At 41.4% G+C, this 21,835-nt stretch overlaps 1 protein-coding gene across 2 annotated transcripts in view; it reads right to left on the bottom strand.

Annotated features, from left to right (window-relative positions):
- TGFBR3 (transforming growth factor, beta receptor III) overlaps positions 1-21,835 on the bottom strand; it is a 107,003-nt gene that overhangs the window by 28,021 nt on the left and 57,147 nt on the right. For both annotated transcript variants that reach the window (XM_009333784.1, XM_009333785.1), the window contains exons 3-5: positions 21,153-21,290; positions 7,576-7,759; positions 1,605-1,773 (exon numbers count right to left, since the gene is read on the bottom strand). In XM_009333784.1, the coding sequence (XP_009332059.1) occupies positions 1,605-1,773; positions 7,576-7,759; positions 21,153-21,290 (491 nt within the window). The remainder of the gene's footprint in view (positions 1-1,604; positions 1,774-7,575; positions 7,760-21,152; positions 21,291-21,835) is intronic.

Here is a 21,835-nt window from a genome sequence, read left to right as displayed (position 1 = left end):
GTCATAAGAATGTGCTCATCCCCAAGTAACAGGTTTCAACTAATATTCTGCACTGAGACTTAGTGTATCTTGGGACCTTCGTTTCACCTCCTGAAGTTTTACACACGCCCAGCTCAGCTTCTGTATGTTTCTTTGTGGATATAAACTTTGTAAAGATAGCTTGTGGATAATACATAAAACTACGAACAAAGCAAGAGGAATTTAACTTACTACTTTTTTTACTTTTAATAACAAAACATTTAAACGTTTTGCAGTGTTATCATCTGAAAAACAAACTCCTATCGTACTATCAGCCAAAGCCAAAAGCCCAGAGAGCTCGGAGACAGGGCTGTCACTGCGTAACACTGAAAGGGACTTAATGATGTTGATGCTAAAGAACAGCTCTGTTCAGGATGGGGCTGCAACTCACGCCGCACAGGGGCAGATCATTTGGGCTTACCTACTCTACTTCCACTGCATCTCGGCACTTTCTTACTCTCCCAAGCTTGCTAGGCAAGAATATTCTCAGGCTCTGGGTTCGCCATGTTGCAATGAGATAACTGCCCTTCTTGCAAAAGACCCCTCCTCCCACCGCTATCTCCCTGTGTGATTTATTTCCTCATTAGGGATGGGATGTGCTCAAACGCAACTGCGTGAGGAACACAACTGGACAATGCTGGATATCCAGTGTCTGCAGTACGCAGACAGGATTTTAATTCTACCGTATCCCTGATGAAATTGTACTTTTCTTCTTGCAAAGGGAAAACCATCTAAGTTCCATAGCAAATTTCTGTTCTAGGAGCCATATGAAGAAAGCACTTATGAAGAGCTTTTCCAGCTATGCCTATCATCATGACTGTCCAGCAAACCCCATTCATGTGCTCCCACTAAGACCTAGGAAAGGCCAGCAAAGGATGAATGTTTTAAATGTCTTACCTGCCAAGTTTACAGTACCTTTGACAATTTAGATAACTCTCTGTATGTGTTATGAGGATTAAGTAATTTTCCCTAACCACTAGTTACAAATGTTTTTGGTCAGTGGACTACTGTCAACCCTTAATATTTCTTGCAATTATCAAACCATCCCTTAAACTCAACTGTAAACTTGACAGAAAATACTGTTATTATTCTGCAGACCAACTGTGGAACAATTGCCATGGACCGCAGACAGTTACCAGGACCTGTGGACCACTGTTTGGGAGCCACTGCCCTAGGCCTTGCTGCCAGTCATCCCTACCTGTGACAGGTCAAGATTACTTTTAACCTCTCTCTCACCTCCTCACACAGTGGTCCCATCTTAAACCCTGTCTGTCAGATGCTGCCCTTATTCATATTCCCTTATTCACCTTATTCTTGGAAAAATTTGATTGATTGAGCAAGAAAGGGGGCAGGATACAGCCCACAAAAACTGTGCTTTGCAGTCTTGTCCAGAAAAATCCTGGGATCGTGAAGCAGAATCCAAAATCTTTACATAGTGAAGAACTAATTTCTATTTAAGGCAAAGTACTAAGGTCCAAGCTCTTCTTGTAAGCATGAAATGGCTACTTCCATTTAATTTTCAATAGACAGGTGAAATCTTTAGCTGTGATTTCAAACAGCTTTAGTCTATTTAGACGATACTTTACCTGTATGGATTGGAATTTGGAGTGATTAGTTCAATGATATGAACTTCTCTTTCTTGGACTAAGTTAGGCATAAGGCACCCCTCTGCTGTTTTTGGTTGTAGGTATCCCGCAAGGTAATTTAAAGACAGAAAATTCTTTTCTATGTTGCACGAGGGAGGAAAAACTTGATCTGGAGGGGAAAAAAAAAGAAAGTATATGCACCTTTACACACGGATATCAGCTTACATGCATGTATGTACCGCATCTACTTCAGTGTGGCACTATATTTTATGACATAGGTCTTTAGGCTAAAAGGTGTATCTATCATAAGCACTTATGACAAATCAACATTAATATTGAAAGGGAGATCAGTTGCAGTAACACAGCACACCTCTGATGTAAAACATATACTTCTAAACTGAACAGTTTCTATTTACGGATTTAAATACTTAATGAAAGAAAATCCCTACAAAGAGAAATCTGAAAACAATACTGAAGCAAAATATGCGAGCATTTTTCAAAATGAATAAAACACATTTCTTCCTTGCACCTTTAAAAAAAGATTTCTTTCTTTTGAAATTAACTCACAGAAAGCTTTTGTGATCAATTCCTTCTCCCTTTAGAAAATGTTTTATTCTTGTTATTATAAACTTACCCTATTTAAACGATCACAAAGTATTTTCCATTTCCTTACTCAATATATTTTCCTACATATTGTGTAGTCAGAGTCAGTGCTGTCTAGAAATACTGCAGTTCTCTTGTGCATGGAAAATTGAATATAGCAAGAAAAGGATGAAATCAGTTGTTGATATTAAGGAAGTCTGACCATAATATCCATAACTGAAATTAAGAAATTCCAGAGTAGATATTTAATCTCTCTTTTGGTTTTAACTGCCTGCTGATCACGAGCATTAACTAGTGTACAATGCAAAACATAAAAAATAGTCACTCGGTATGAAGTTCCCATGCACAGCCTAGATTGCTGTACCCCAAGAAGCAGTATCTCCATTGAAAAACAGGGATACTTTGTATTTCTGAGATAGCATTACATATGAATTGTCACAATACACAGAAGGACTAAGTATCACGTTCAAAGACACAAAGTCCTGTAAGAATATAATTCCAAATGGCTGGCTCTTTGACCTTTGCTTTACAAAGAAGGCTTTCCTATTAAGGTCAGTAGCAAGATAGAAAAAAGAAAAAGAATCAAATATAATGGATTATGCATGCACAACTGTGGACAAAGTCTTACAAGCTGAGCTGAGACCACTGTTAGCATTTGCTCCCTAAATAAGAGCTGAAATGTCACCCTTGAAGCGCACTTGTGTGTGGTACACAACTTTGCAGGGAGACCAGAGACTCCTGTGACCCTGGCCGCTGCGGAAACAATTAGGGGAGTTTCTTCTCCTGATCTTACACAAAGTAGTCTTTGAATATTAACCTTACTGTCTTCCCTGCAGAATCTATGAAAGCTGTATGAGGCTGTAACTATTCATACTGCCCAAGCAAAGGACTCCTCTAACATCTGGTATGTGCCCCGCCAGGCTAGCCTTGAATGCAGCTGCAGTTCTGCCAGCTCCTCCCACAACAGCAGACAATGGAAAATGATCCCAAATGGCCTACACTGAGCTTGAATTTATATATACATACACACGCAGACGGAGATACTAGGTATTTGCTTCTCAGCTGCCGTACAACACAATTCAAGCCATAAAATAACAGCCTCTGAGTAGTTTGTGGATAATTACCGCACGTGCTATCGTTTGCCATTGCAAAGAACTTGGTTCCTGCTCCTGGCACTTCCATTAAACGTCTCTGGAGCTCTCAAGAGCCGCTGCTCTCGCCGCCACCAGCGCGGAGGCTCCCCAGCCTGGGCCTCCGCTCGATAGCACGCTTTTCCTCTGCAGCAAATTTTAACTCTGTCACTGGCTACTTGACGTACACATTTACTTCCCCCCTTCACCAAAATGTATTTACTCTTGTCTGTGCCAGTTACCAAGATCTGGGCTGGAACAGAAAAGAAAAGGGGATCCATTTCATCTTTCTTTGCTCATTACACTTCTTTTCTTTTTTAGTTTCAGGGCTGTCTACTTACTTTGGAAAGGGACTGCAGGTGCCTGCAATCAATTAAAACCCATACTAAACCAGCCAGCAAACAGTCAATTTATGGACCCTGTGCCTCTCTAATCTCCACAGACTCCCAATATGGAATCAGACGTGAGATTCGCCTGTGATACCCCCAGCGGAGGGTCTCTGGCCAGTGCGCCCGGGTGTCGTGGGGCCCCGCTCGCCAGAAGGCACGCGGTGGAACTGTGCGCAGCGGCTGGCAGCCGCCTTCCCCTCCGGCGTGTGCCAGGCTGCTCGGATGGAGGACTGCACACTGGGATCTGTAGTTTCTGTGGGCAGCACCTCCATTTCACAGAGGAGGACAGACACCGTCTGCTCTATTCTGCACAAATTAGGTGTCATCTGCAGGCTCTTGGCTAAACTGGGTAAAAGTTGAGTATCCCAGCCTAAAATCATGAGGAGGGTTTTGTGAAAATGGTCGCCATTAATCAGGTGTCACCCTCCAAGACAGGCGCCCCGGGCAGCAGCAGTTTGATTCAGCAATAAAAATCCCATCCAAGCAGAGCTTGCCTTTCAAAGTCTGAGCTGGGGATAAGCGAGGCATTTGGGATTTTCCTCAGCCACTCTGATGGTGGGGCTTTTTCGTGTGGTTTTTTTGCAATTTACTAGCCCTTAGCAGGACGGAGATCAGAACCTCGACTGACATTTAATGGCAGGGTATAAAAGGGAGCAGGGAAGGGGCTGCAGCAGTCTCTGGAGGGAGGGCGGAAACTCTCAGCGGTACTCGCCCCCCAGCAGGACACACAGCAAAAGCCTGACACAACGCAATCACCTACAAGTTTTAAACCAAGCAAGTCCAGTGTGCAGGATACAAATTCAGTGTGCACAGGCTACAAATTCAGAGTCGGGACTGAAGATTCAGCTTCTGCCAGGACAGAAGCACAGTGCTACTGTCTGTAAACAGACTATACATTTTCCAGCCTAGTTATTGTTATGGTTGACTATTATTTTTTCTTATTTAGCTACAAAATGTGTTGAAATTAGGCTCCCTCCAGGCTAGCACATCTGCCCTGGATTTACACTGGCGGTACTGGATGCATTAGGTAACATTTAGCTAACTGGTTAAGTCTTCCTGACTTGTACAATCGTATATTATTGAAGCATGAGGAATTAAACTGACTTCTGCTGGAAACGTGTACTGAGATCACTTTCACCATGAGCAGTCCCGCCTTCTAGAACCTGACAGCGATTATCACGGCAATCACTTTGCCATCTCCTTCACTACACAAATCAAAGCAAGAACGAGAACCCCACTTCTTGTGCCCCCTTCCTCAAAAACCCTCATTCTGGCCCCTTTAAGTTCTCACTGTGCTCACCATCCCTGCGGTATTTGATCAGTCACTCTTTCGAATCGACAGGATTCAGATGCACTTGGCCCTCACCCAGTTTGCTAGCTCACTCAGCTGCCTTTCATTTGCAGCTTCAAGTGATTTCAGAGGCCCATGGCATCAGAAGCAGTTTTATTCTATGAAAGATCGCCCTTCTTCAGATCTTTTTGTCCGCTGGCTTGCATTTTCTGTTTGCTGTATTCAGCTACAGCCTCAACTTCTAAAATATTACATCTTCCAGTTTCAGATTTTTCTAACTTGAGTGAAGCTGAAATGTAGACAACTACATGAACACTGCCATTAAATTCTGTATCGGTCATGTAGCAAGGGAGTACTTCATATGACCACCTATAGATTATGAGTAATACTAGCTGTGATTCACAGACTGGCAGCTGAGGGTACCTGACTAAAGCACTCGAGGAGCGTGAGTTTTGTATGAAAAGCCTGAAATGTCCATCAGCATACGCTGTGGTTTGTGGAATCCAGTGATTCCATCATTCACTCCGCAGAGAGGCAAACCAGGTCCACGTCCCACGTGGTTTCCACAGAACTCCTCGCACGACTGCTGCGGTTCAAGAACTGACCCTCTCTCCACCCCTGAACACATGCCTAACCCCCACACATACACGCATGTTCATTCTTCTGCCAAGAATTTAAATCAAAATCAAATATGGTTACAGCTGAGCTAGTTTGTAGGAGCCTTCTCAGAAACTGTCTATTTTGGTTGCCTGCCAAGTTCCATTTTGTGTACTTACTCTTAATTAAATTGTGTTTTAACACATTCTAAAGATGATGCAAAGCTCTCCTATTTAGCTGCTTAGTTTGACTGGAGATGTGCAAATCAACAAACAAAACTTTATCTGTTTTTTGACATATCTAATTAAATGTTCATCTCTGCAACGCAGAGACCACTACTCCCCTGTATACGTTCCAAGAGCACTTTAATAAGCTAATAAATATATTTCTGAATGATTTTCTGGCATTAAAATCCAAAACTGCTGCCAAGTAGAACAAAAATCACGAAGGGGAATCCTGTACAAGTTTGGCAGGATTTGGATAAAACCAACACAGGCATGTTCCAATTTTGGGGGGCAAGCCTCACGCTTTAGGAAATCAAATGATCAGATACAGGTGGTTAGGAAAGAATGTTTTCTCCACAGAAGGTTTTTGGGGTTTTATTTTGTAGCCAACTAATTCAGCTATGCAAGAGTTCCTCTAGAAATATTGCTAAGTAATAGCAATATTGCTAAGTACTACTAAATTAGGCTGCTGGTGCTAGTAAATGCTGAGCCCACCAGTACTCATTGGATGTTGATAAAATGTTCTATTGCTTTCTACTTTTCCCATCACTGAACTTCTTGAGAGACAACTAGTTGCAAAATATCTGGACCACTACCTGCAATGCAAATCAGTTTCAGTTCACTTTTACCAGCCTTTATTCTTGCTGCTTTTGGTTTAGCCTAAACCTGGATGTTTGCTTTAGCCTGAACTTGGATGACATCTTCAGAGAACAAAGAAACCAGTGAATTGCAGGCCATTAGGTGAAGAATACTGGCAGCTTAAAACATCCCATACCTGCGAAAAAAAAATTTTACCCCCACTCATCCTGCACAATAGAGGAAAGTCTGCTCTCCCTGCAAAGCTCCTTTTCCTAACTATGTATTTTCCAGAAAATGAACTTGAATAGAGATAAGTAGGGCATAAACCCTCCTGAACCTACTGCCTTGCTCCAAGAAGGTGGTGAAGAGAAGAGCTGTGGCTCTTGTGTTGTCCACGGTTTATGACCAGCTCAGGTGGAACTCCCCTGCAGAAGACACGCTATGTGACCAGCAGCCAGCTGAGGGAAAGCATGAGCCAGAAGGTGCTGCAGAGGCTCATACTGTTAAGTTGTTCCAACGCTGCTCAGCTACAGAGCTACAGCCCAAACCCTACCCTAATATGGGCCTGTGAAATCCCCGAGGAGCTGGAGTCCTCTCCCCCCTGCCTTGGGCCACCTGATGAATTTGGCACGCGGCTCACAGGGACAGGAAATCTTGCTCCTTGGGATGAAAATACACAAGGACATCAGACTGAGGCAACTTATCTTGGTGAGGAAAGCAGTAATTCTTTGCCCAAAGTAGTTTGGATCCTTCTACAAGCAAATACTGAAAAAAAAAATCCTCGGGTCTTTCTAGAAATTACCCCCTACCTCAGGTTCTCTGCTTTGGTCCTTTAAATGAGGACACCCAAACAATCAGCATGAGTAGTTTATTCCTTTTAAAAGGCAAAGCTTTGACTCCTGTAAGATTCTGGCCAATTGCACCCACATTTATGAGCATAAAATTATGGCACCAGAATCCATTAAAAGTTGCCTAAATCCAAGGTCTGGTCTTTAGACTTGCTCTTATTTCTCTGCCTTCCCCCTTCATATCACATCTCTTGGAAAATGAGAGGTACGTTTAAAGATTAAAATAAAAAATGTGAAATAATACTACAGCAAGACTTATTTTCACCATCTAGAAGTGCCTATCAATTCTGTTGGTTTTGCTTTGTTTTACCTTCTCCAACTTTAATATAGATGTTTCTTGATATTTTGAGTTCAGTGAAGGATGTTACTGCTCCATATTCCTTCTGGGCCCACTGTAGCAGATGTTCATTTTTCTCAGGAAAAAGCTTTTCTTCCGTTTCTGCTGACAAGGAGAAATTTCCCTTCTCAAACTGAACAACGGAACCTAAAGACACCTGATGGGAATAAAAACATATTTTTAATGTGGTACATTTATCCGCACAGACAGGTAGCACGTTTAAGCAATGTAATCTGTCACATCCAAATGTATTCACTGAAGGTGATTACGGCTTATTTCCAACAACGCCTAAACTTCACGTGTTTTAACATCTGCATAATGATTCCTTTTTTCAGAGATGTTTTTAAAGAATGACGCACCCATCAGCCCGGCTGGGGTGCAGGTGGCAGCTGCCTAACGGAGGGCTCTGAGCCACTCCCCGAAGTCGTACTGCTGCAGAAGTGGTACGACAGTGCTGCAAGGGGAGCTGAACTGTGGGGGCGAGGGGAGGGCTTGGAAGACAAGAGTAAAACTAAGACAGGAGAGAGTTAAGAAGGGTCTGAGGAACTGAAGGGAGAAAAGGATGTGAAGCTCAATAAAACTGGGAACCACTGAAGTAACTCCCAAATCAGAAAGAACATGAGTCCAAGCTCAGTGACAGATAAGGGCCAACAGAGAAACACAGAGGAAGGAAAGAGAAAGGCTAAGAGAAAGGGAAGATATTTACTGCTGCTTTATTTACAGGAAGCGAGGAAATGCTTTAGTCTAACACATAAAGCAGATGAGTTATTCATCTTTAGAAAAACCCTTATAAATAGGTTACGTTAACTCAGGTCTTGACTGGAAAAACGAAAATGTTGTTTAAAATAGACAAAATGGGAAAACAGTAAGTAGAAGTGTAACGGGTTCTGTGGGAAAGCCTAAGATTTTCAAATACAACTTCAGTGGGGTGGCAATAGCATCATTCAAGAAAAGAAGAGGGCACAGGGTCAGAGACTTTCAGATTGGGACCTGCTTCAACTTGTGTTGGTCTTCAGAGAGAAACAAGTCATTCCAGATTTACTGCATCCCAACAGCAACCTTTTGGCTCTCCTGTCCCTGCAGAGGGATGTGGCCAACACTTCCAGAACATCTGTCAGCTTTCAAGAGCTCCCTATAGCAAGCGGTGAGCAAAGAGCATTCCTTCATCTGCCCGACCTCAGGAGCCACCACCCATCCATACACTTCACCGTCTCTTCCTTCAAGGTGCTTGCCGACCGGGACCTGCATGCCCTGCCCGGGCTGGTCCTTCCATGCACACTTTCAACTAAGATCTAAAACATTAAGTCAGGAATAACAGGTGCTTGAGTGAGAAAGCACAGCAAGATGAATAAGCTTTCAGGTTTGAATGCATCGGTGAAGTTTTCCTTGGATATATTCCCTGCAGTAGTGTGTAAGCAGTGCTTGCCCAGATGTAACACACAGCCCCTGCTTCCAGACTGCTGCAGTAGACAGGGCTTCAGGAAAGAAGTACCATTTTCTTGTGCTGTCCCCAGAGCAGCCCAGGAAGAAGTCTCAGTCACTCTGCTGCTCTCCTCCCCCTTCCCCTTCCCTGTCTTTCCTAACCCAGATTTCTTTGGTGGAACAAAAGTATATTTTTTTTTCTCCAACTGAAAATCCAGAACTACTAATGATGATGATGATTGGAAGGGTGAAAAATATGTCATAATAATTTCTAACCTGTCCTGAGTACTATTTACACATTATATAGCAGGGTAATGGTCATAAATCTCTCTCTAACCTTTTAAACAACAAGAGACATCAATAGCAATTATTTAACAGAGCAGGTTCCAATTACAGAAATTAACTAAGAGCAACCAACTATTACCTTCCCCAGAGCTATTGTTCCCAGCACTATTTCAGGATGTTATATATCAGTTTGTTTAGCACCTACAAATATTTGTCAAAGTAGACACATAAATTACACCCTTTGGCACACGGAAAGAATTTCAAAGTTCTTCCCTGTGCCTTCAGCTATTACATTAGCATTTATTATGCACATATCACATACTCTCCTCTAAGATTCAGAGTTCAATTTGACCAGACCTGTCACAAAAAACAGCTTAGGAATCCTTTTGCCAGAATAGTTTTCAAAGTTTAAACTAACACCTGATTCATTCTGAATGATCTTCCTTATTTGTTGTTTTTCATACGACTACCATAAAACATTTCCTTTAAATGAAAAGTCTTTATTCAGTGTAACACAGAATATACCATGTTCTCTCAATGCTCTCATAGTTCTCAAATAAGAAAGCGAACTCTGCCATTAGAGAAAATCCACTGCCCCCAAATCTACAGTACTAGGAAAAGAGAGCAACACAGTTATCTTTAAAATGTATTTAGCAAATAGCATTCACTTTGTACTTCCACCACTTAGAAGCAGCTACAATGTGGATTGGTTTTATGGGGCATCTCTACAATGCTCCTAACACATTCAATTTTATAGCGTGCGCAGCCTTGTAGGAAGACACTGACACAGCACAAGACAGGTCATGCAGGGATCACATACAGAGCACCTCTTAGCAATGCTGCCTTGTATATCTGAGACATGTGGGACATCTTTGTAGAGCCCTGGCCTAACTAGAAAAATCTCCTGTGTGTAAAAATTGCAGGATTTAAGGACTTAACCCGTTATTGTTTTGCAGGGATACTGAACAGATGCTAGCATTCCACTCTCAGGAACAAACCTCCTTAACTACCTCAAAAATACTACAGTTTATCCAATAAGTACAGTAATTGCTTTTCATTTACACTATTTCACAATGTTTCTGGTATTTTTTATGGTATCAGAGTAAAGAAGTATCAGTGTAACCTTTTAAGACATTTGAGGAAAGCATGAGAGAAAATATTATTCCTTGTAAATACTGACCAAAGAAATGCATTAGCTTGCAATAGTGCGTTTTCGCTGTATTTTTCATTTGACATTTGAGATATTTAAATGTCTGCCAATACAACAGCTTTCTTCCTCAGAATACACTTGGTTTTCCATTTATTACTAATTAAAACTTGAAAACCTTCTGCATCATCCTGTGGCATGACAAACGTCTTCCTGCGAGACAGATCCTATCAATGAACCCCAAAGTTACCGAGTCCTACTAGGGAGGAACCGACAGATAGAAAGCAGAGCAACTAAAAAGTCTGGCACAAGCACCCTCACTAAATGATCACCCAGTAAACATCTTTAAATAAACATGAAGCTTATCACCATTTATTTTTTAATCACATCTAAAGTCTATCTGAACCATCTGAAATGCTGGTTCCACTACCAGGTTTTAGAAAGGCGTGCAGAGTCCTGCTGTGCCTGCCAATGTTGGGATTTTTACTACACGGACCTAAGGCAAGGTTAAGTGAGCCAAGCACGTTATTTTTTCTGGAAAGAATTCAACAGACTCTTCCAAAAAAGGCAACCATCACTGTTTCAACACCTGCCTTGAACATTAACTACTTACTCTTAAGAACAAACCAAAAGCAGCTCCCTCTAACGTACTTAGGATAAGCCAGAGCATTAAAACCAAAGAATGTTTTAAATATTTGGGAATATATTAACAATTTTTATCTGAGCGCTCATTACACAGCTGACTGGGTGATTAAGAAACTGCTGCCACATACACTTTTATCTCCTGACTTCATCTCCTTTCAGAGCTTTCAGAGGTTGCAGAGTGGAAAAAGTGCCCCAGCTCTATTTCTTCCTGTTGTTGTGAGGACATTAGAAGTGACTGCACCAGAAACAGCCTCTGCTGCTGAGTTCACCTACATGCCCTATCACATTTCTGAGGCTAAATGGGGGAACTTCCAAGCCTGACGTGGAAAATCAGTTTGCAAGACCAAAAGATACTAGCCATGGCCACTAACCACAGCAAGGACCGCAGTTCAAAGGGCTCTTCTGCAGTCGGAGGAAACGAGGATCAAGTACAGTATTTTGAAAATTTGCTACCAAAACCTGAGTGATCTATCGAAGAACAAAACACGTTTAGGAACATATTTTGATTACACACAATACTACCCTGCTGACCATTGGGGCAAACAGGGACTGTAATTTTATTTCCACTGTACAGAGGCAAGGAATCATATACCCCTCATGCTGGAAAAAAAAAAAGCCTTTATATGTCCCTTAAGAAAACTTTCCAAGTCTTACAAAAACTGCCCTTGCAAGGCTGCCACGGTAGATCAAGACATCAGCTACCTGGCAGAAGTGCCAAATGGCGTAAGTTACTACTCCCCAGAAGGACCAACCCTCAGAACCAACCCTGAGTCATCGCAGATATATACACTGATGAGCGTGAACACTGCACACACTCAAAATAGCGTCTTCTGTTTCTTATTTTACTTCTTTCCTTCTCTCCTTTTAAACGTTTATTGCCTTTTTTTTTTTTCTTTTAATCTGATCGGGGGGGATATTTACTTTGTTTGCTTTATGACGTTTCAAGTATTTAATGTAGTCATAATTCAGAATTCCCAAGTAGGAAGCAAGTTCATAATTTAGCCTTGAGAGAGAAGTAGGCACCCTTAGGAGATGACTCAGAATACAAAGTTAAGTGTCCACAGCCACACAGCATGAACCGACCCCTGCCCTCACAGCAACAGCTACACCACTACCCACCAAGGCCCCTCCAGCACAAGTAACCAACAAAGCCACCCATAAAGCCAAGACTGAGGCAAATATACTAGCAGAAGAAAAGCAGCATCCTTCATATTTTTATCTGAGCTATACAGTATCAGACCTGTGGCAGAACATGTAGGAGAGGAGTAAATCTGCTCAGAATAAAATTCAAAAACTTGAATCAACTTTCAGAGCAGCCCACATGGGGTTCAGACTCAGCTGGTATTTTTTGATAATGTCCTTTGATGTGCTTTGGTCCCCTTACAGAGGAAAAGTAAAGCCATGGATGGAGAAATATCAGGTATTCAGAAACTCAAAAATATATACAGTAACCACCAAGAGAACAATTCTCTTTGGTAAGTGACTAAGAAACACGCTGCTTTTGAAATGACATGCGACATTTGTGAATCATTTATCAGCTTTGCACAGTCCTTACCAGCCACAGAGGTGCGATGCTTTCAGGCAGCAGTAAAATTTTTCATTTTCAGTTTAGTGTTCTCAAGACCACTTACAGTCATCACAAAATTCCACTTCCAGTTTTCACATTTTTGAAAACAAACACGTAGAAGCAGCAGCATTATCTTAATTACGTTTTAGATTTTAATTCTACTTCCTAGGAGATGCTCAGTTCGCCAACCACCAAAGATCTTGATAAGAATTAAGGCTGCTCAACACTTTCTCAGGATGAAAGCAGAGCCTCATGGGATCAGGCTCTTGCACATCTTTATGTGTCTACAAAGAAGATCCTGGGATTTTCCATCAAAGCTGAAACTGTGTCAAAGCAAGTGCAACTTTCAAAACCCCCATGGAACAGTTACTATAAGGATAAAAAGGAAACAAAAAAAATCCGTGTGAAGGGGAAATCTGTTCCCAAAGTTTAGGGCTCAGCAGGGGTTTATTAATCGCACACAGGTCCACTCATCTCACATTAATCTGACAACATCTTAATAGACTCAATGTAACACTCATTTGATCTGAACAAAATAAGGTAGCAGAAGCTTTTCTAGGGATTCTGTTTCAAGTTAGATTCAATTTAGTGGAAGAAGAGAAGGGGAGAATTAAAGCATATCTATGCAACTGCAGCTATAGTTTCCACTGGAATCAATGACTCAGTAACACAACCTGTTGTGATTTATTATCTCCACGTCACTAGCACCAATAGTCTGCCAAAATCCGCTGCCTGCTTCTGTAAACTTCCACTAGCTAACCCCCTCCCTGTTTACTGAAGCAAGTAAAGAAGGGAAGGAGCCGTGACCATACAGAAGGGAAAAGACCATCGCAGACGCCTGTTCCAGGCCCTTCAGCCTCCTGCAAGATGGGTCTGGGAACACACCTCAACCACTAAATGCCAGAATGTTGTTTCTTTCCTTACTCTTGCAGTCTGGTTTAACTTAAAGCCCAAGTCTTCCTAACTATCGGCCTCCTTTGCTCTGAAAGTGATGGGTCTGGGCTCCTAGAGGGACCGTGAGAAGGAGGAGCACCCAGGATCAGTCAGCGGCAGCAACGAGGAAGACCAGCGTCAGATCCAAGAGGCAGCAGCATCCAGACCTGGTCCATCCACGCTCTCAACACAAAGTTTTGGTTGGAGCGGTGACCCATGAAGACGGCCTGCTCTTGAAGCTGAAAGAAACACCAAGCAATAAAGCCTGAGTTTTGAAAGATGGCTTAAATCACCTGGAACATGAGAAGATCTAGTATGAACTATGTGATACTCTTAGCAAACCAGGCTCCAAAAAAGCGCACGACTTGAACATCCCGTGAAAGGAGAAACTAAGGCACATTGATCCGCTTTGCTTCCTCTGAAATTTACTGGCAAGTTGGTACTTTTGAAATATTCCTGCCCAAACCAAAGTGCTTACAGTAAAAGCAGAGGACACCTATATATCATAAAATTTCCCTATTTTGGAACATCACACTACCACATATAGACTTTTTTTTACTATACACTGCATATTTGCTTCATGTACTATATCTGGCTCCCTAAGCAAAAAATATCACTTCTCCTCCGTAACGCCTTCATGAAGCAAGCTTTGAATGAAAAAAAAAAAACCTAGATATTTAAAGATGCCTTCCTAGGGTTGCTGTACTCTTGAACTCCTTCTGCTGAATGCAGACAACACATCACTTTCAAACATGTATTTACCACCCTGTCATTTTCTGCCATCCGTACTTCTGACAAAATCCTTCCACTCTATTGCCAAGAACGTAAGGACAACCACCATACGTAGCCTGAGGTCCCCCTGGTATTTCTGGGAGTAAACCAGTTATATAGACTTTAGAAAAGCAGGATTTTGCAGGGGGTTGAATCAGGCCACGAGACAAAGTCTCCAGGGAAATTTACTATTGTGAAAAGCATAATAAGAGTTACTGTTTACTAAACACTGCTTTTAATTAGACACCTAATGTTATTTTCACATTCTTTCAAAAGGCAAGGAAATGGTGTGGGGAGGGGAAGGGGGAATACGAACTCTGCCAAGTGGAAAAGGGCAACTACAGGATTATTTCCAGCTCCTGAGTAGAAGAACGATGAAGATTTAGAAAAAAAAACAAACCCAGGATTCTATAGAAATGTAAACATCCTTTTAAATTCCTCTTCACACTGTTACACAACACTGAAAATCTACTGCTTTTACGTTGAATAGTGAAAGGTCACTATTTATACCAAATTTATCACTAGTCATGCATTTCCTATCCCTTCTCACTCTTCTCCTAGCAGAGCACTCTGTTCACATCTGGGTCTGTTTAACCAGTGATTGGAAATTTAGCCTCCTGATTTCCCGTTAAATACTAGGCACAGGAAAACAAATAGCACTTGTTTTTCAGTGAGTTTTGTCAGTCATCCAAAATCTAGTGCAAACCATAGAACAGCCTGTGGTTTGGTGGCAGAGACCCAAAATATGTGAACCATATTTTCATGAAGTGAAAGGAATAAACCAGCTATTGGCTGAAGTAATAAGAACATGGCTTTTTTCTTCTTAGAAATACAGAAATGACTAATAATTAAACTCTTCATTCTATCATTTATTCCTCTTTAAAGCTTTTCTTTTTTCTTTTCAAATCTCAAGCCAAGAGCATGTGATCTGGTTTTGTATTTATCATTACTGCTGTTGCTTCCTCCATTTTACTAACTTAACACACATTCAGTCCTGTTAAAGGGGTTCTTGTAAGTAAGGTTATTTGCTTGCATAAGTGCTTTCTCATCCATAACTCTTACTCATTCAATCACCTGAATAACTAACCCAGAGAAAGAGCTGAAGCATCACATCTTAAATTAAATATTATATAAAATCACATATGTAGATATTTAAGGGGGTTTTGGATCTATTCTAACAGTGATTTCTGCCAGGAAATCACAAAGGATTGGGTCCCTTCTTTCATTGATTTAATTCTCACTACTTTCACTTGCCCAGTAAAGACATTCCTAGGCTAGAAAAGCAATTGAGAAAGCTACCAAATCTAAAGAAAAAATTCACTTGCTGAGTAGCACCTATAAAACCCTCTTTCTGGGCAGTTTCATAAAACTTCTGGTTTTCTGCCAAGACATGTTCGCAATAAACTGCTTTTAGGGAAGGAGAGAAATGATGACTTGATGGAAAGGGAGGAAATTATTTTGTTATATGAAAACTTAGAAGTGGGGTGGTGGGCGAGGTCTGGTAAGGTTTTTCTGCAAGATTGACCTGCAACAAGATCACAAGTAAAAGCATTTTCTACAGGTGTTGCCTAGCTTATGTAAAATTACGATCTGTCGTAATCTAACCAGCCTAATCACCAGTGAAGATGTCCTTCGACTTCCTCTCCCACTCCCCCTTTAGGATATAATCTTGGCATTTATTTCCTGCTTTTTTTAAAAAAAAAAACACATTTAGCACAGATGCTCAGTATTCCCCTTGCTGAGCCGAGCAGACCTTCCCACCTATGCACTGCTCTTCTCAGTGATGAGGGGGCTGATGGTCCCTCCCAGGAACACTTGAGCAGAAAATGCCCGTTCCCAATACAACAGTTTGTATTGTGACATGTAAAAATATCCAATCAGACTAATATGACTAGATACACCAGTAATCAAAGTGGTGATTTGCAACTACTTAGGTCAGGCAGAGTTCATGCACTAACCCATTTCAGGTATTTTCAGATTGAAATGCCATGTTACTTAGGTATATTTATTTTTAACACAATGAGAATAAACTCAATACTTACTTTACGAAAATCACAATAATTTTCCCAGCACCACCTACTTAACCTGTCAAGCTATATATAACTCATGCAGAGTCTGAAAATAACCCTGTCTATGCCAAATGTATTGTTAACACCACACTATGTAGTCACCATATATTAACTTTTGTCTAGCACACAGAAATGTATATCATGTTTTTATCAAGATGCCAAAATTTTTTCTTAAGACTATTCACTAGTGTTCTCTCTGGTTTATAGATGGGAAAAGATGCCCCGAGAAGCAAAATGGCAACACAATAAGGCAACAGACCAGTCAGAACAACTCCCTTTAGGACCTGTACCCCGTCTCGAATGGCTTCCTCCAAAGTACTGTCGCTCACGTAAGCATCATTATGCTTCCATTCACTGCCATGAGTTTGGAAAAAAGTCTTCAAAACATGACCTTAAAAAAAGCCTGATGTTAACAGAACACAACCTTTGGTTTGGTTGGGGCATGCTGTTTAATTTTAATGACAATTTATTCCGCTGTGAGGTTTAGCCACCAGTAGACATTTTGTGAAAGTGAAACTGAGAGCTGCCTCCATGAAGATAAAGCGTGTGACAAGTCACTGTGCTGAGTGAAGCTATGTGCATCACATGATAAAAATTACTGCAAAACCACATGTATACACCAATTTTACATTTTTATACTTAAAAATGTTTATCAAGAAGGTACTTTGTGCTTCTCTCTATACTATATCCATACATCCAAAGGCTGGATTTTCTCCCCCATTCATTTTAAACTTTTGCCTAATGAAGGACCAGGCCCAAGGCAAAAATCCAAGCTTGAACTGTATGATAGGAACTTAAACTCCAGCCCAGCTCAATAGTACTGTATTTTCCTGGTCTTTTGGACATGTGCTGACACAAGCTTTAAATCTTTTCATCCTTTCCTTTAAATAAAGCAATCTGGGGCGGGTTAGCTTTAGTGGAAACTCAAACAATGAATTCACAGAGCGATGGTAGCAGGCCATCTTCCTAATGAGGACACTGAGAACCCTGACTCTACCCTCTGCTCCAACATAAACATCATTTATGCTCAGTGTGCCTTAGTTTCTCCACCTGTACAATGGTACTAACAGCACTTTACAGAGCGCTCTGATTCATTATCTGCTCATATCCTGGAGTTATCTTCTTTCTTAGAAATAATCTTGGATCTTCTAATACAATGAATTTGTAATTTTTATTTATTTATTTATTCCTACACACTTCCCTGTAACAGTTTAAGAACTTTATTATGATCCTTTACAGGGAAAAAATAATAGCTAGTAATAAAAAGAAATAAACAGCTAGGACTTCACTAACAGTTACATGATCCTTTAACTACAAACTTTGACCTGGCTCTAGGGGTGTTGTCTTTATCAGCAGTAAGTCCCAGAAGCTGCCATTTAAACTTCTTTACATTACTTAGCTTTCTAACTAGGGATCAATCAATGAAACAGTGCAATTCATGCTTTACATACAGCATATTAATAAAATTGTGAATGAATGTATTATATGAAAAGTCGGAAGGAGAAGCTGGAAAGTCAATGATTATCCTGCCCAAGGCTTCCATAGAGACAGACACAATAGTTATGACACTCCTATGGTATGCGTGACACAGATTTCTGTTTTGAGCATAGAATTCATGGGCATTAAAAAAGGTTTTTTAAATTTGAAATCTTTTATGATTCAAAATATTCTGTTTTCTGGCTTGGCTATACATTTAAGGAGAATGAGTAAGACAGAGCTGCAGAAGTACACGGATAAGCCAAGTATTTTCAAACAAGGGCCAAAGAAGCGAGCTCTGCACTCAGCTCCCTTGGAGCTGCGATTTACACTCCTAGACTCAATTCTCTAAAAGTTACTGAGGGCTCTGGCAAGGAGGCAGGGAGCCTCTCCGCTACTAGAGCAAAAGCAGTATGTCCATCTGCCCCACGACTCACCTGAAACAAGAACTCTTGATTCTGCAAAGGGACAGGCTCCTCTAGGCCAGAAGCTGTCCCAGGGATTGCAACCTGGCATGGCCCAACGCAGGCAAACAGCTCTGCTGCAAAACTAGAGCCCCTCAATTTCTTTTCAGCGTATTGCACTTGCCCACAGGTGCTGCTAGGTCTTACTCAGGATTTCCCACGTTTTCTGTGCTGCGTGGTTCTGTGCTCTTTTTTCAGAAAGCTTTTGGGAAAACAATGCATTTGTCCTTGTGAGCAGAGTGGAACTGTGGAAAAGCAATGGATGATCACCACAATTTAAGTCGTTCAGCCTGTAACCTCATGGCCTATCATCCCAAGCCGCACTAGCTACTGAGAAACTGATATGTGAAAAGTGGAAAGGCTGATGAGCCCCTGATAAGAGACTGAAGTCAGCCTATGTTTGCAGCAAAAATACTGTCTTGGAGAGAGAACACAGAGAATGAAGTTCTGGAGTGAGAGGGACTGCAGGGACTAAACTGGGAGAAGTAACGGTGGATCGGTACCCTGCTGTTTTCTGTTCTGCAATCTCATTCTTCAAGCTCTTTACAGAAAAGAAAAATAGAAACCTTAATGTGGTGGAAGGAAGAACACATAAATTATATGGCACTTGAAGAGATCCAAAATTGTTACAGAGAGCTATTCAGATGTTTAAACATGATTAGGGATATGTCAATGCTGAGAGCTAATTCACTCCTCGCAATGGAAAGGCGAGCTCTCGTACCTGCACAGCTTATGGGGAGCAGTGTTACCCCAGCGCCGCAAGCGCGTGCTGGGAGGGTGGCGTGAGGCACCACAATTTTTAGCCCTTACCGTGACCAGCAAAGCCTGAGAGAGGCTGGAGTACTGGGAGGTGGTATTTGAGTCCCACCAATGGAGAACTGAACCCGTTGTGTCTACCAGGTTCTCCTGCCCCACCTGAGACTCAGCCCACCCCTTCCTGCAGCACCAGTGGCCAGGTTTACCGTGGCACTTCCTGAGGTCAGACAACTTCTTGTCTGGCACAAATTGTGAGTGCTGCTGCTCACGTTTTCAAGCCTGTTTTTGTAACCAGGAGAGCTTGAAACAGTTTTCTGAAGCAAACACTTAGCTAATCGTACAGTTTTGGCAGCCGAGGCCTTAGGCACATTTCTATTGTTCCTATGCCTTAATCAGCCTGCTGAAGCCCCGCTGAGCCAAACCAAGCAAGCCCAGCACGATCACAGTCTGAACACCGGCACAGTCTGCTGAGTAGAAATGGATAGCTCTCAGCAGAGCACCTTTTCGCTCCCAGAGGCAAGGCGAGGGGAGAGGGAAAAGCCTGGAGGAGGAGGAAGAGATAGCTGAACACAAACTAGCTGATATGGAATGGGAGTGATGATGTGATTGTAGGAGGAGATCAAAACTAAACTGAAGTTCGGTCCAAGACTCGATTAACTGACAAAAGGTGCTGTTGCTTTTGGCCAGGAGAGGAGTGAGGAATCTTATCATACTGCTGTTCATCATCTTGTTCCTCAGTCATTTTCTGAGCAGACCTGAACTGCACTGGTTGCAGTAAGGACATATACCAGGAATGGTCAACAAGAAGACAACAGTTAAGAGTCTCTAACACAGTAATGAGAAAACCTGAGATTGTGAATATCTTAGACTACAAACAAGCCCATGTTCTTTGCACCAGTCAGTAACACATTGCACTGGAAACAGCATGGAGTCCTTCAAAGTTCAAAATATCAAAGATACTCCTACTCTTGTACCCTGATGACACGAAAAAGCAAAACAATCCTAGAAAACTTTTGGTGCCCAGCAGGTGATAAGACTCTTGGTGCACTTAACGGTGTCACCACCATATCGGGTCAACTGAGAGAGCAGTGTTCCTTCCCAGCGCGCTAATGCTGCAGCACTGTCCATCTTCCCCTCCTGCTGATGCACAGTGACAGGATTAAGTTCCCATCTGGTACTGCAGAAGCAGTCTTGCCTACCACTGTCAGCTGTGCTAGAGGAGCAAAATTAAACCCTATAAGGATACAGCTAAAAATAATCAAGTTTAGTTCTGCAATTAGAGTTGAATATAGTAAAAGCTGCAACTTTAATAAAGACAACTCATGATTAGACGTGATGTCACGCATTAAAAATTTAATCCAAACAACTTGTCTGTTTCACTACAAATAGCAAACTCAAATGTCCTGGCAAACTGTAAGGACATGATTTACAAATACTAGGTAATATTTGGATCCTACATTATAAGCAGTGCTCCAGTCTTTCTGAGAAATAAAAATGACTTCATTCTGGGCTTAGCTCGGTCATTTCAATAGACCAAGCTCCATCAGAGACATAAACCGTAATTGTACATATTGAGCTCAATACATACAGATTTTTGTTTTGGTCACAGACCACACAACTAGAGTCCACCCATAGTATTTCCCATTGCTTTGAGGTTTTTTTTGCATTGTGGTCCTATTAAACTTCTAATCAGGACTGGCAATCTGTTATACCCTCACAGCTTTTTGAACTGGAATGGCTGCTAGTGTTAATAACTACACGATCTGCAGATTCTGAAAAAGCAATTTTGGTTTCTTTTCCTTGAATTCACATAACAAGTAATTGGGCACTTTTTCCAAACTGCTTTGCCCTGCCACCTAACTGTTCCCCAGAGCCCTACACTGAAACTTGACCTCCTGTTAACTTGGTTTTTTTAACGTATGTTTAAAAACTTTGCAAATGAATGCCATTAACTCTATGTCTTGTGCGACAAGTAGCTATGATACAGAGCAGGCCAGAGGAGCGTGTATACTTACAAAGAAAACTCTTCGGATTCCAGGTGCCAGTCTTTCTGTTTTTAGCTTCCAGACCAGAGGCAAAGGAGAGTTGAGAAGAAACACCAGAGGCTTCTGGTGAATATGCACTGATGAAATTGGATTCAAATGTAACGTGACCTACAGAGAAACACAGAAATACATGAATACTCCCTTCTAAGTTTCAAAACAAAAGTGGAATTTGAAACAATGAATCAAAGGTCATTTTTATATATATTATGGCTTCCAGCATTCAGACCTCCTGACCTAAGATTATAGACTAATCTACTTCCAAAAAAACTCAAGTCAACAGAGCACAGATAATATAAAGAATGAAATAGTTAACATTTGTGCTCTATGCTTGCAAAGCACTGCTAAAGTGTTTAAGAAAACCTTGGCAAATGCTGATGAAAAATAGCTTATGCAAAAGGTCAAACCACTAAGCTGAGAGTTGGAGAACAAGGAGATAAAAAGAATTGCAAAGCAAACCCTGATTTCTGGTTTCTAGATGGTAACCTACAAAGCTGGCTTAGAGTACAAACCTCATCTGCTGATGCTATTAGGGCATAAATCTAACCTGCAAAACAAATAAAACTGAACAAACAAAAAACAGGAGGAACAAATCCAGAAACACAAGCAAGCACTACACTAGTTTATGGAAGGAATTCCAACAGAAATTTTAAAAT

Source organism: Pygoscelis adeliae, unplaced genomic scaffold, assembly GCF_000699105.1.
Source record: "Pygoscelis adeliae isolate BGI_AS28 unplaced genomic scaffold, ASM69910v1 Scaffold10, whole genome shotgun sequence".
Taxonomy (NCBI): Eukaryota; Metazoa; Chordata; class Aves; order Sphenisciformes; family Spheniscidae; genus Pygoscelis; species Pygoscelis adeliae.
Note: the sequence above shows the minus strand (reverse complement) of the source record. Positions and strands in the feature narration are given on the sequence as shown.